At 40.1% G+C, this 14,374-nt stretch overlaps 1 protein-coding gene across 2 annotated transcripts in view; it reads left to right on the top strand.

Annotated features, from left to right (window-relative positions):
- The first annotated feature begins 5,188 nt into the window (after positions 1 to 5,188).
- Positions 5,189 to 14,374, top strand: part of LOC117947096 (adenylate cyclase type 6-like) — a 34,624-nt gene continuing 25,438 nt past the window's right edge. For both annotated transcript variants that reach the window (XM_034875692.1, XM_034875691.1), the window contains exons 1-3: positions 5,189 to 5,439; positions 8,899 to 9,166; positions 9,283 to 10,222. In XM_034875692.1, the coding sequence (XP_034731583.1) occupies positions 9,147 to 9,166; positions 9,283 to 10,222 (960 nt within the window). In that variant the 5' untranslated portion in view covers positions 5,189 to 5,439; positions 8,899 to 9,146. The remainder of the gene's footprint in view (positions 5,440 to 8,898; positions 9,167 to 9,282; positions 10,223 to 14,374) is intronic.

Here is a 14,374-nt window from a genome sequence, read left to right as displayed (position 1 = left end):
CAGGTCCGTACTATGTGTGTGTGTCTGCCGGGGGTGTCAAGGTTGGCTTAGCTGGCACAAAAATCATTTAAGAGGGGACAGGTATTCAATTTTAATCTTTGTTTTTCTTTTTAGATACGTGTTGGTCCATATAATCACCGTGTTCCATGTCATTTGTGTGTAATATGTGTTTGTTACAGTTAAATATGTATGGGATCTTCAAAGAGTGGATATTGGAATTTATAATACAGGAGATATTTTTTTGGTAACACAGTACACTTGAACAATAGGCCTAATCATTAAAACAATTTTCTTTTGACATTTAAGAGGGGTGGAAGGAAAGGTATTAAGATATTTTATGTATATTTATGTTAAAGTAGCAATACCACAGTCACATTATAAAGATACTCCCTTACAAATTGCCTACAAGTCCTGCGTATAATCAGGAACATATACTTAAAGTATTAAAAGTAAAAGTACTGCTGTAATGCAGAACAATACCACCTGTGACAATTGTAGGCTAGTTGGTTGAGATGGAGCAATTATTTGTGACTTTTGTAACTTTTGAATAGGTCTGCAACATGGTCTGCAACTACGATTATTTACATTATTGGACTAATCTTTTGATGATTTTCTAGTTCACAAGTTATCATAGCCCAAAATGTAAGAAATCTTGCTTCATTAAAAGTAGGCTACATACATTCAAAAAGTAAAAAAAATTAATACATATATTATTGGATTATAATTAGTGATGCATTAATGTGTGCATCACTAATATTGCAGAAAGTAAAGATGGAGTTAGTTTAAGCTCTTAAAAATACTGCTGGGGTAGCTTATAATATATAATACTTAATCGTAACTTAGTTGATTTAAGTTTTGTACGGTCTGAATGAGTAGAACTATAAAGTAAAATAAAATGAATTTACTCAAGTGAAGTATCTACCAATTGTAGCCTACACTTGGGAATGTAGTAGCTTGTCCATAATAAAGACTTAAATATTTAAGGAAAAAACAGCACATACTGCTAGAAAGTAATTACACTGATAAGGTTGTAAATAGTCAGTAACAGGTGCAAAAAAACTACCAGGAGAGTGAGCTGATCTGCACAAACCTCCACCTTGGTCCTGAGAGGCCTAATCAGACATTTGTGACAACACCTGTGTGAGCTAAAGCTAGGAACTAGCAAGCTGCTAAAGAAACAGACCCATGTATTTTCTCAGGTGTTTTTGGAGTTGAAAGGATTGTGAATTTTAGACTTCACTAACGTTACATTCATCAGGTGCCTAGAAACATGATGGGAATGTTGCTCTAGCTGGGTCTACGGTTGGCTATAATAACGTTATAGGCAGTTCGCTGTGTGCTGACCATAGACTGTTAATATTCATTTTAAAGTTAGTTGTGCTGACGCGTTAGCATAGGCCTACCAACTTTTAAGGTAAACGTAATTTTATTTTTTGGATAATTTTTGGGCATTTTAGCCTAATCCGTTCTAATAGACGAGAAAGGGGGAGAGAAAGGGGGAAGACATGCAGCAATTGACCGCAGGTTGGACTTGAACCCTGAGTAACCCAGGTGCCCAAGGCTAACGTAAATATGCCAGGAAGGTGTCTCTGACACTTCTAGTGGTCAAACGTGTTAGGTTCATTCAGCTTTATCCTAAGGCAGTGATATTATAGCAGTTAGGCTGTGGAACGTTATAAATTGAAAAATACAACTCCCAACTCCAAAATAGACTCGTACACTTACTTGTTTGTTAGCTAGCAAACACTAGCAGCCGTAACGTTAACTTACCTAGCTAGCTAGCCAATTGGTCAGGAAATAGCTCCAGTGGGTAAGCTTACTAACATGAACTGTTCTTCAAACTAATTTACAAGGTTTTCCATTTCTACACCTAAAAATACATATATAAATTAGCTAGAGTTGTCGTTGTTGCTGTTGCTGCTGTAGCTAGTTTTGACAATGCTAAAGTTAGCTATCCCTCCACTGTTACAGTATTGATACTACGCCAACATTGCTATGCTAAGCTATATGGATTAACGTTACACATTACAGACCTTTTGGACAATGTTAATAATCAGTGTGTTAAAGAGAGTATTACGCTTGTTGTGTAGGGTCAGCTGTTAATATTTACCCAGTGGTGGAAGAAGTATCAATACAACATTGTCGAAACATTGTTTCAACTAAGTCATGCATTAAAAATAAGTCTTAACTTACTTACTTTTCAAGTAAAAAGTATTAGCATCAAAATTTCCTTAAAGTAACAAAATTGAAGGAATGAATCTGTAAACTAACTCGAGTTATTAAATGTGGAGTTAAAAAATACAATATTTGCCACTAAATTGTAGTGGAGTAGAAGTATAAATTGTGCTTAAGTACAGTACTTGAGTAAGTGTACTTAGTTACATTCCACCACTGAATTTACCCTTCCTCAAAACCTGCAAGCATGTTGTCTATAGGTAAACCTGAAACTTTAAGACGGACTACAGTAGTACATTATCCGATTGCCTTTCACAATATGTTTTAAAGATTTATTATATTATTTTTTGTCATTTTTGCTTTATTGGACAGATAAAGAGTGTAGTGGCACACTGGAAATGGGAGAAAGGGGCATGACATGCAGCACAGCTCGGATTTGGTTCTGTTGGTCCAGCACCATCCACTTTTTCATCTCTACCGCTTTATAGTCTTGTGAGCCTCAATTACTCAACAAATTGGAGATGTGGCCAACGATTCAGAGGTCTCGAACCAGGTTACCTTTGTGCTAGTCTCACATTGCCACAACCCTTCTGGGCAGCGTCAAGACACGGATGCAGTAGGCTTGCTAAATAGATAGCGGAGATAGCAGAAAGAGAGGGACATCCAGGGTGTGAGAGACGCGCCGATGTCAGGCTATATCGCAGCAATGTACATTGAGTCAGACTACCTTTGTGCCATCTTCATGAGCAACCTCACCTGTTGCTTCAGCATCTGGGCAGACCCCCGAAAGGACCTGCCTCCAGTTCCCAAATTGTTTTTCATGAGCAGTCCAGCCTGTGTCACCGGTCCCCTGGCCCTCTCAAGCAGACTGGTTATTCACCTTTGACCTGCCTCACAGGTTGTGAAATTCCTTATTGCTAATGTTGACCACCCTGCCTTCTGCTGATGATCAACTGATTACTATTATCTATTTTTGTCCATTGTAACCTTTTCACTGTTTTCTGTTAATTTCTGTTTTTTTAACACATTTTTTAACTCCCCCATCCCTTGTCACCTTCTGTAAACATGCTGACTTTTCTTATAAACCAGATTCTGTAATAAGCCTGGTTAAATTTAACAAATTTACTGCAGTTATTATTATAATCATTATGATTATTTGTAGTAGTAGTAGGATTTGTATTATTTTAGACTTTTAATATTTAGATTTTTACAAAAAATTGAATTAAGTTAATCACTGATCTGGCTAGAGAAATGGGCAAAACTAAGCAACTGAGCCCACTAGGCTTGAGGCACATGTCATCTTTTGAGACCTTAAATGTAACACTCTGGGGCCATTTTACATATTGAGTGTCTACGCTGTTGTTACTTATATACTTAAGTAAAGGATCTGAGTACTTAGTTTACTGCTGTTGTATGCCAGCTTAACAAGGTAAAGTATGAAGGTGTCAGCTGACTTTTCCCTCCTCCACATGACTTTTTTTCTTTCTAGGACAATGCTGGTGATGTTTGACCGGCGCGGGCTCGCTGCAGACACGGCTTCACCTCTAGAGGGAGTGCTGATCAAAAGTGGGAATGAGAGTGGTGTGACTGAGCAACAGCGCGCCTGGGCTGAGGGAGGTGAGCTGCGTCAATTTACCCAAAGTAAAATAGCATGACACCGGAGCCAAGGGGAATGTTATTTCAAACTAAAAGCCGAAACATGATGGCTAATTTGGAGAGCACCACCACAAACAACAAAACATGGTCGATGCAATTGTTTGAGTACATGCTGAGGGAAAGCCCTGCTGTAACACGAAAATATTAAGATTTTGAAATGATATGGCTGTGTGGAGTAGACCTGCACACTTTTATTTCTTATCAGAATCAGCTTTATTGGAAATTGTCTCAGAATGATACTAAAACAATAAATAGAAACAGACATATAGCGAGGGGCGCCTGGTTAGCTCACCAGTCCTTGTTGCAGCAGCCGTGGGTTCGGCACTTTGCTGCATGTCATCTCCAGTTCTCTTTCACTTTTCTGAATTAATCTGTCCTATCAATAAAGGCAATACAAGTAAAAAAAGTATCTTTAATCTTTGGTCAAGAGGTTGTGTGGCTCAGGCTCCCGTTGTTTGACATCCTCCTGGATCCAATTAATTTTCATATTCAGTATGTTCAAAGCGTATGCATCATTTTGTCCAATGGATTGTCTATATTGTATATTGTTTTTCCTTATCCAAATCGAGGGTCGTATGCTGTACAGATTGTAAAAACTCCTGAGGCAAATTTCCGATATTGGGCTATGAATTTAACCTTGACTTGTACTTGATCTCGACTTTTGTCAAACACTTGATTTTATGCATTCTGGTTCATTTTTCTCAAACTAAAGACTCCTTTGTCCCTCATGCCATCAGACTATACAACTCCTCACTCGGGGAGAGGAGGAAATAGGGCAGAGAGGACAAAACATACATACACACACACATACATACATACATACATACATACATACACTTACACACCTGGACTTACATTAATACTTGGTCATTTTAACACCTGACCCCTTTGACTGATAATTTATGGTTAATGTCTTTTTATGGCCAAAGGTTCTTATTATTGTTATTGTTATTGTTATTATTATTATTGTTATTATTATTATTATTATTATTATTATTATTATTATTATTATTATTATTAATACTGTTATTATTGTCTTTATACTGTCTTCTATACTGTATTCTTGCTAAAATGGATGCTGTAAATTTCAATTTCCTTGCAGGAGTCATCCCAAAAGGATCAATACAGAGAAGTCTAGTCTCTAAGTCTTTTCTGCATCAATTTATGGTGCAAATCTCGTTATTTATATAAAGAAAATTATACTAGTTGTACTTTTGGGAGGGGGGCAGACATAGAAGTATTGATCTTTTCTTTATGTGATTTCTTTAAGTGATTGCTTGTTGGGCTGCAAATAGCCCACTTCCGACACATCTGCTCGTTAGAAAGATTTTAATTTGAAAAGCAATAACCGGAAGTGTGATGTTCGTATTTCCCCCGTGTTGACAGTGGTGCTTGGAGCCGAGAGGGTCAGGGGGAGGAGAGGAAAGGGAGTGGAGCGAGAAGACGACAGGAGGAGATCCACCACAGGGTGACCAATTTAACCGGACCATCCTTGGACAGCTAACGGTAGGCTATGGTCCTCCACCCTGACCGCTCCGACCGAGAACCACGCCGACTCGGATCAACGTCTGCGGTCCTGTCGGGGAATAGAAAAAGAAGATGAACACGGTGAGTCCGTCTTTCTGACTGCAACTGCTGCTGCACACTGCAGGCCGACATATAATATAATATATGTTCTCCTGTCACACTAATGTCTCAGACGCTGTTGCAATGAACCGTAGACGCATCTGCCACTCTGTCAACCCTGTCTGTCGGAGTGAATGACATAGCTGGCAACAGTTGCTGTAAGGCCTCTGCCTCACGCTGGTGCTGGTGGCATAGGATACACGGCCAGTACGTGTTTTCCACTTGCGGCCAATTACAACATATCTTTTTGGGGGTGGCATCATTATGTTTCTTATTACAACTGACAGTCCTGAGGGGGGGTAATTGGCTACATTAGGAGACCGCAATTTGCATGATGCTCATGATGATTTGCATCACCCGCAGATAATCTGTCATAACATCACTTTAAACTTAAACATCTCCATGTGATTACCGCTATACGAACCCACTGTCTTTGTAAATGATGGGGTTTAGAGCATTTATTCACCGCTAGCCCTCCATCTATTGATGCAGAGGAATGTGCAGCAGCAGCAACGTGTTTATTTCTGTTTATTTACCCAAGACTCATGTTTGTCAATACACGTAAACTGCGAGCTTTGGTTTGCTGCAGGCTGAAGGACATTTGCACAAAATAGGTTACATCACTGACATAGGCGTGTTTGTGTCTTAATTTGTACTATCGAAATCAACGGAATGGTTTTATGGTCCCCGCTATGGTTGTCACATAGGCCATGGTATTATGTAACAAGAAGCCTGCGCTGTTTGAATGCGGGCCCTTACACACGGCCCGCCTGTGCATTTATACACCGGATCGCAAACATATCATCCGCAAGCTGAAATGAAATGAAAAAATGGCCATACAGCGCGTTGCATACCTATTTTCTAATCTGTATCATCTGGATGACAACTGAGCCACAGAGAGAGATTGATGCAAACACAGCTTCGGACTTGTCTAACATCAAACCCACTATGAATTACTTTATGTCCGCTGTCTGTGGCTGTAACGCCAGTTATAGCGGCTGTCCGGTTGAAAATGTCCCCTATGAATAGTAACCTCCGCCTTCCCTTCTCCGCTTCCCCTCCCTTCTCCCAACGCTAGTGGGGGAAACTGGAGAGTAGGCTACAGCCAAGCACCATGCAGACACACACACACACACACACACACACACACTAAGCGAGCGGCAACACCGCGACGATTGCAAATGGGTACAAGCTGGTCGACCTTGTGCAGGGGAGTCAGGGACAAGGAGAAAGAGGGGAAGTGTGTGTGTGTGTGTGCGCGCGGGGGGCGGTACGGCTTGGACTGATATGTGCCAGAGAAGGCGCATGCAGGCAAGATATGGCGAGGAAATGCTATTTTTGCTTCAACAGAAGCGGCTGCAGCGGCTGCGTTGCGTCTGTGTCTGCACTTTGTGGAGCTCAGGGTGTGTGGAGGCCTGGTAAGATCAGCTGGTAGCAGTTGCTCAGGCATATGTGGATGATTAATTCAATCAGGACGCAAAAGACCACACCACGTTACTATTATTAAATTAACTACTATTATAAAAATGCTGAATGGTCGTTATAGTAGCCTACTATTGGTGACATAAATGCGACCAGGTCACCCTACACCTTTTCCTTTGGATATAAAAAAGTAAGTCCTTATACCTACAGGGGACTATTTTAAGGGGTATGGTAATGGTATAAAACATACCATTGGACATAAACTTTCATGCATTGATGGTACACTTAAAAAAAAAAACTAAACTAAGTCAAACAACGTCTACAATATCAAACTGACAGGAATGTCCAGCAGACTTTTTTAGGAAAAGTTTAATTAAAGATTATGATAAAATGGAGAGTAGAATTTAAAACGCTATTCATTCACATGCTGTTACCACTCTCTGTCCTTCTTTTGTGCTCATAGGGCATCTTTACACACAGATTTCATCCAGCAACAATACAATTACACGGATCTCTGTGATATTCAATTCAATTCAATTCAATTTTATTTATAGTATCAATTCATAACAAGAGTTATCTCAAGACACTATACAGATAGACCACACTCCAGAATTTACAAGGACCCAACAGTTCTAGTAGTTTCCTCCAGATCAAGCAACAGTGCGACAGTGGCATATGGCAACATATAGATGTTATATAATGCTAAAAGGGAAGGAATTAGATTTTCTAGTAATTTTTACAACAACTTTTAGTTTAACCCTGCAGGCCTACAGATCCTGTCATGCTGTGTTTCCCATGACTGTCTTGATATTTGTCTTGACAGTGTTCTGTTGTCTAGTGGCATTTATCTGTATTTATTACTGGTCCTTTATCACTGATTGTGATAATAAACAGAGCTTGAAGGAGTCACTCTTTATCTTCAGCCCAGCTGACTCCAAAATGTCATTAAAAGGGCCTACCCATGTGAAGCGATTCCTTCCTAGTGAACACAGTGAATCTGACTGCAGTAGACGTCAAAGTAATGCATGAAAGTTCTGCTAATTCAGTAGAGTTTAGTTCCGGTGTTAGAGAGTTAAGGGGCCGCCTAGAAACTACAACACAGAAACGAGATAAAACAAAAATATGTAGGCTATCAATTAAATGATTAAATAAGCTATTGTCTCCAAACGTGCTGTATACCTCAATTATAACTTGTCTCCTGCTAGTTGTACTACAGCACTTACTTTTAAAAAAAAGAAGCAAATGCTAATATGAAAATATGTTTGTATCTCTTTTTGGTTTGCAGATGGTCCAAAATCACTCCTTGCAGTATCAACACTCGATCTTAACAGAGCTGAATTAACACAACTTTAATGCATTTGTGTGTTCAATTGAAAGAAATCACTTCACTTTGGTAGGCACTTGTAATGACACATTAAACATGTTTAGAGGCTAAAAACAAGTTTAAAAGTTGCCCTGTTGGGTGCTAATGTTAGCAGGAGGATAACACAGTGTAGACAGCACCCTTTGTTTTTTGTTTTTCTCTCCACTGACAGTACTCCAAATTTACAAACAATAGAGCTATGTGTTGGAATTGACTGGAATTCTCCTTTAAAGAAACCCAAGCTATTTTGGGCCATATCCTCCCCCATAGTTTTGGAAGTAGCTTGTTCTTCTTCTATTAATCTGTCTGTCGTTATAAGATGAAATCTCAAGTGTGTCCGGTTGTCCAGGAAATGGGAGTTTTGTACATTTAGTGGACAATGATGCATTTTAATTCCTGTCAGATTTGGGATAGCAGATCTATGTCAACAAGCCATTTTGATGTGTCAGGCCTGTTGTGAAAAATCTATTTTAATGTGTCTCACACCTGTAGGGATTAATGATAGACTGCACAAGACATCCACATTACTATCATGATCTGACGTTTCTCACCTTAAACATCTGCTTCTGCCCACGTTTGAGCCATGACACCATTCCAGATCTATTTGTGCATTTGCTTTTAAACAGTCTACTGTATGTGTTTTATTTTTCCTCTAGACCCAGCAGAAGCGGTGGAGATAGACCTGGCCGCAGAGAGTGGTCTTCTACCTAACCTTGGTCTCTGTTCACTGACCCTGGCCAAGACATTTGAAGCATTGTGAAGCAACTGGTACGCCTTTTGACCCCATCTAGTTAGGCCACCCTGTGGCCCTGCAGTGTGGCCTCTACAAACCCCTCCTCACTACTTCAAAATTGTGTCCACGGGGATAAATGAGTGAACCGGCTGCAAGGGAAAGGGCTGGGACATGTACCAGAACCCCAACAGGTAAATTAATAACACCTGCAAGTAGTCAAAGGAGGACATGTTCCTCTCAAGTTTTATAGCTGTTATATGTCTTTCGTCTGATGCTCTACTAAACATTCTTCTCTCTGCTCACACAGAATGTCCTGGTTCAGTGGTTTCCTAGTTGCAAGAGTGGATGACCGCAAGACTGCGTGGGGGGAGCGCAATGGCAAGAAGTCCAAACGGAAAGGAGGCTCATCTCTCTGCAACCCACGTTACATGAGCTGTCTGCGGGACCCAGATGCTATGGAGCCCCCCTCTGGAGCACCCCTCCATCAGCACCACCGCGGAGGGGTGACTGGTGCCCTGGGAGGCGGGGGCAACTTTGGCGTCCGTTGTGGATGGCAGGAGGACCACTACGGCAAAAGAGGAGGGGCTCCCGGGGAAGGGGTGGGGCTGAAATCTGTCAACTTGGGCTTTGAAGATGGTGCGTTGAAAGAGAGGAAAGGGGGATGTAACGGAGGAAGCGGTGACATGGGCGACGATGGTCCCAATGGGGCAGCAGGGGTGGTGACGGCTGCAGACTGCTGGCTCAGGGTAGTGCAAGTGTTCCAGTCAAAAAAATTCCAGTCCCGCAAACTGGAGCGCCTATACCAGCGTTACTTCTTCAGGCTGAACCAGAGCTCCTTGACCATGCTCATGGGGGTACTTGTGATCGTGTGCGGCATCATGCTGACCTTCCACTGTGTTCATGCCGCCCCTCACGTGGCTTATTCGTCAGCCCTCTCGGTCGCGATGGCACTCTTCATGGCCCTCATGATAGTGTGCAACCGCAATGGCTTCCACCAGGACTACATGTGGATGGTCAGTTATCTGGTGATTGGAGTCTTGCTGTCTGTACAGGTGTTTGGGGTGCTCATGGTGGCACCTAGGAGCGCCTCAGAAGGCATCTGGTGGTCCGTGTTTTTCATCTACATCATCTACACTCTGCTACCTGTGAGGATGAGAGCAGCAGTGCTAAGTGGAGCAGTGCTGTCCATCATACACGTGGTCACCACCTGGCAGATCAATCAGGAAGACAAGTTCCTCTGGAAACAGGTAAGAGAAGGTTGATGTCTGAATGTTTGACTGAAAGTTTGACTCTGGTTGACCTCAACTGACAGTAACAGTGAACAGGGTGGAAACGACAGTTCTGCAATCAGTTTTCCTTTTGGTTATGTTATGTATCTCTTGGACAGTATATATAAGCATTTTGTTTTATACTTTAAGTTAATGAATGAAGTTTAGTTTACTCTGATCAAGTTATATGTTTCACCTCCTAACTCACAGACCCTTTGGTGAGTCCATTATCTGCACAATTGCATCTTGTATAGCTAAGCGTTGTTCAAATGCAGATAACTTGAGGTGATGAGGTCCGGAGCAAACTGTAATAGTGGAAGCTTTTTGATTAGCTATAGCAACTAATCTTTCAACATAAAGCATGTTTTTGAGTTTTCATGAGTAAGAAGAGGCATGGACATGTTTAAATTCCCTGTGTCTAGCTAATAGTTGTCATTCATGGGATGAACAGGCTCTGTGTGTTTTGCAAATCTAGCTTATTGCAAATATACATGATAGAAAAAAGGTTCTCTCCATTTGGTCCATAGGATTCAGTCATTAAACATCAAGCAGACAAACTACATGAGCATTCATCTGTTGTCTTTGTGGCCACACGCTCTCCTTATAGCTTGATTTTGGACTCCGCCAACTCCTGAGGGAAATATATGGCTCTTTTGCTGTTAAATCCTTCACTGTGTTCATCTTGTCAGTCATATTTTAAGCAAAAATACTAAACACTGCTAACTGTAAGCTCCTCAGTTGTGCATGGTCAGACAAAACAAGTAATTCAAGACCTTATGTTGGATTTAATTAAATTATGTCGGGCATTTGTTATTACCATTTTCTGACATTTTACAGATCAAACGATTCTTAACACGAAACACGAAATTAATCAACAGATTTATATAATTGTTAGATGCAGGCCTAAAAAAATATTTCATCAAAATATGAAACTACTTTAAGTAAAAAATTGAAAACATTGAGGTTTCAGAAGTAATTAAATCAGAAAACTAGAAATCGTGATATAGTGATAAATATTACAGTATTCTGACTGAAGTGGACACACTGTTATGTCGCAATTTAAGACGAAATATGTCATGTTAAAATATCTCCTATGTCACAATGTTTATGCCACATGAACTGGCAACACAGCAGATGCAGAGTAAAGGTTGCTGTAGAGCTGCAAAGAGCAATCGATTAGGACTAGCTGTCAACTATTAAATCAATTGGCAGCTATCTTGATAATCGATAAATCAGTTTGAGTTTTATTTTATTAAAAAAAGGTAAAAAGTTGCTGATTCCAGCTCCTTAAATGTGATCATTTCTAGTCATTCACTCCTTTATGACAGTTAACTTTAAAATCTTTGAGTTGTGGACAAAACGGCACATTTGAGGAAGTCATCTTGGTCTTTGGAAAACACTGATCAACATTTTTGACCATCTTCTGACATTTTATAGACCTACAACAACTAATCGATTGATCGAGAAAATAATCAAAATTAAAGTGACGTAACCGTCATTTGCAGCCCTAGCTTGCTATACTGTGTTTTCATCACCTTGTTTTATTTGTGTATTTACATGGATCCTGCAACTTTTAGGTCTTTTGCACAGTGTGTTGTTTGTGCGTTTATGCCAAAGACCTGGGGTCTTGCTGAAGGTCGGCTGGCTGAATTAACCGCCCCGGCTCGAAGGCTGTTTGTGTGTACAAGTGTGTGCCGTTGTGTGACAGTGGGAGAATGCCATGATATAAAGCAGTATCACTCAGGTCTCTGTGCTCTCACACAGGGGACGCATTGTACTTTTCTCCAAGGGTGGGGTGATATGGATGAGGCAGACTGATGGTGGGGGGAAAGACAGCTATATAGCCATAGCGGTTTCACAACTGCCATCTCTCTAGGGGAAAGTTATGAAAACATAATAGAAAAGCCATTACATGAAAACAACAGGGGGATATGGGACTTAATGATGAATCACTGATTGTCACTGTAAAGTTTTAATCCATAAATGTAAGGTTCAGTAACATATCCTCTCACATGTTAGCCGGACTAAAACAACCCAAACAAGTGACTTAAAGACATATCACTTTGTTATAGTATTGTCATCTTTATTATAAATTAAGGACAGAAGTGCAGGACTAGGTTAGGCATTCGTGGGAACTCAGTAACTGCTGTGTGCTCTGTAACATCATGCATGATATACCATAGTATAATCCATCACAGGCTCCAACGTCGTTTGCCCTCATTAACTGAATGAATGCCATGACATAGCTGCGGCCCTGCAATGCTGCTTATTCCTAAGGTCGCCTGTGTACTCTATGTGACACAGTAAAACAATGTCATCAATCACTGCTTCACGGTTGTGTGCAAGTATTTCCTCTTTTTCCAATAACTCATTAACCTCACAGATAATGATGAAGTTGTGTATGAGGACTTATGTAAATACAGATCCTCTTTTATGTCTTTTCGTTGCCAACTTCTGTTTGCTGGCACTGCAGATTTAAACGGGGAATTGAGAAGAAATCTATGCCATTTCTCCTCTATCATGAGTGCAAGTTGATTTCTGAAAAAGTAGGAGTCACTTCTTAATCTATCATCCGTGCAGTGAATGAATGTTGTCCCATTTGTATATCCGACTGTAGTTTCATGACTCAAGGGGATTGCCGAGTGAAATCAGTGACCAGCAATGTGTGGTTTTTAAATGCCCCTTCCCAGAATCATGTATTTTCCTATTTATTTTAAACACATATATATATTAAATAAATATATATGACTTTGAAATACATCATAAAATAAATAAATGAGGCAATAAATAATTCAATAAATGTTAATATTAATTTACAATTTAATTAATTAAATATAATATATTAAAAGGTTTAACTTTTATTTATTTCATGGTACTTTTATTTCATAAGTCCACGTTTATTTCGAGAGACTTTTCACACATTTCCACATATATTTATATCCCTGAACTTTTATTTCCCTCTCCATTTCCGTTCTGATGTGCAAATCAGGGTATGTGGCTATCTCTCTCATTCAGAACAGAGCTGTGGGCAGAAATTGCTGACAACGTGAGAGTGCGGCCATAATGGAAGACATCGGTGGGCTTCAAGATAGCATGCTATCATTAGCAGATCAAATTGATCAACATGATTTAATAAAGGGCCGGGCGGTATGGAGTACGTCAAATATCACATTATTTTTGAGCAAATACCTCAATATTGACTATTGGTGCTTTCACAAAATATTTACACAATAGAATTTTTGATAAATAATCATCAGTAAAGTGGATATAATGACTAAGTGGGTAAAAGTAAATAATACTTACAGTTTGAAAAGTTCAGAAAATGACATAACTTTACTGTAATTCAGACTTTAAAACCAGGAAAAGACAACACGATATTACGATCTAAAAAATCTAAACTAATAACTAGAGTCAATATAATTTTGATATAGTATCTTTGTTTCCAATCCTTCATTTTGATTGTTGCTTATGTAGTAGGGCTGCACAATTATTCAAATTTTAATCCCAAACACAATTTTTGTTTCCTACGATCAAATTTGCGAAATCAAGCAATATTTTAAATCTGTCATTCCGTTCATAGAATGCTCTGGTTTTCTTTGCAAAGCCAATCTACCGCTCTGTAATCCACTGTCTGATCATGAGCACGTCAGAGTTGTTCCCTGCACCGTGCAGCTTAGTTTCTAGATGGAGACAGTCACAGAGGACAGAGTAACGTGAGGAAAATTCCACAACAGATAGCAGTCGGTTATACGTTGATCACAAGGTTTACCAGTAAACGCAATATTTTGTCCCGTCTGTGTTGTTTTTTAGACAACAGCACTGACCAGTGCTAGTTAGTGTCTGTTAGCTCACAGGGCTCTAGGGTGCTAGTTAGTGTCTGTTAGCTCACAGGGCTCTAGGATGCTAGTTAGTGTCTGTTAGCTCACAGGGCTCTAGGATGCTAGTTAGTGTCTGTTAGCTCACAGGGCTCTAGGATGCTAGTTAGTGTCTGTTAGCTCACAGGGCTCTAGGGTGCTAGTTAGTGTCTGTTAGCTCACAGGGCTCTAGGGTGCTAGTTAGTGTCTGTTAGCTCACAGGGCTCTAGGGTGCTAGTTAGTGTCTGTTAGCTCTATGGTTTAATTTCGCGTTTCA

This window comes from Etheostoma cragini, chromosome 7 (assembly GCF_013103735.1).
Source record: "Etheostoma cragini isolate CJK2018 chromosome 7, CSU_Ecrag_1.0, whole genome shotgun sequence".
In the NCBI taxonomy this organism is placed as follows: Eukaryota; Metazoa; Chordata; class Actinopteri; order Perciformes; family Percidae; genus Etheostoma; species Etheostoma cragini.
The sequence above is the reverse complement of the archived record's forward strand: the minus strand, read 5'-3'. Positions and strand labels throughout refer to the sequence as shown.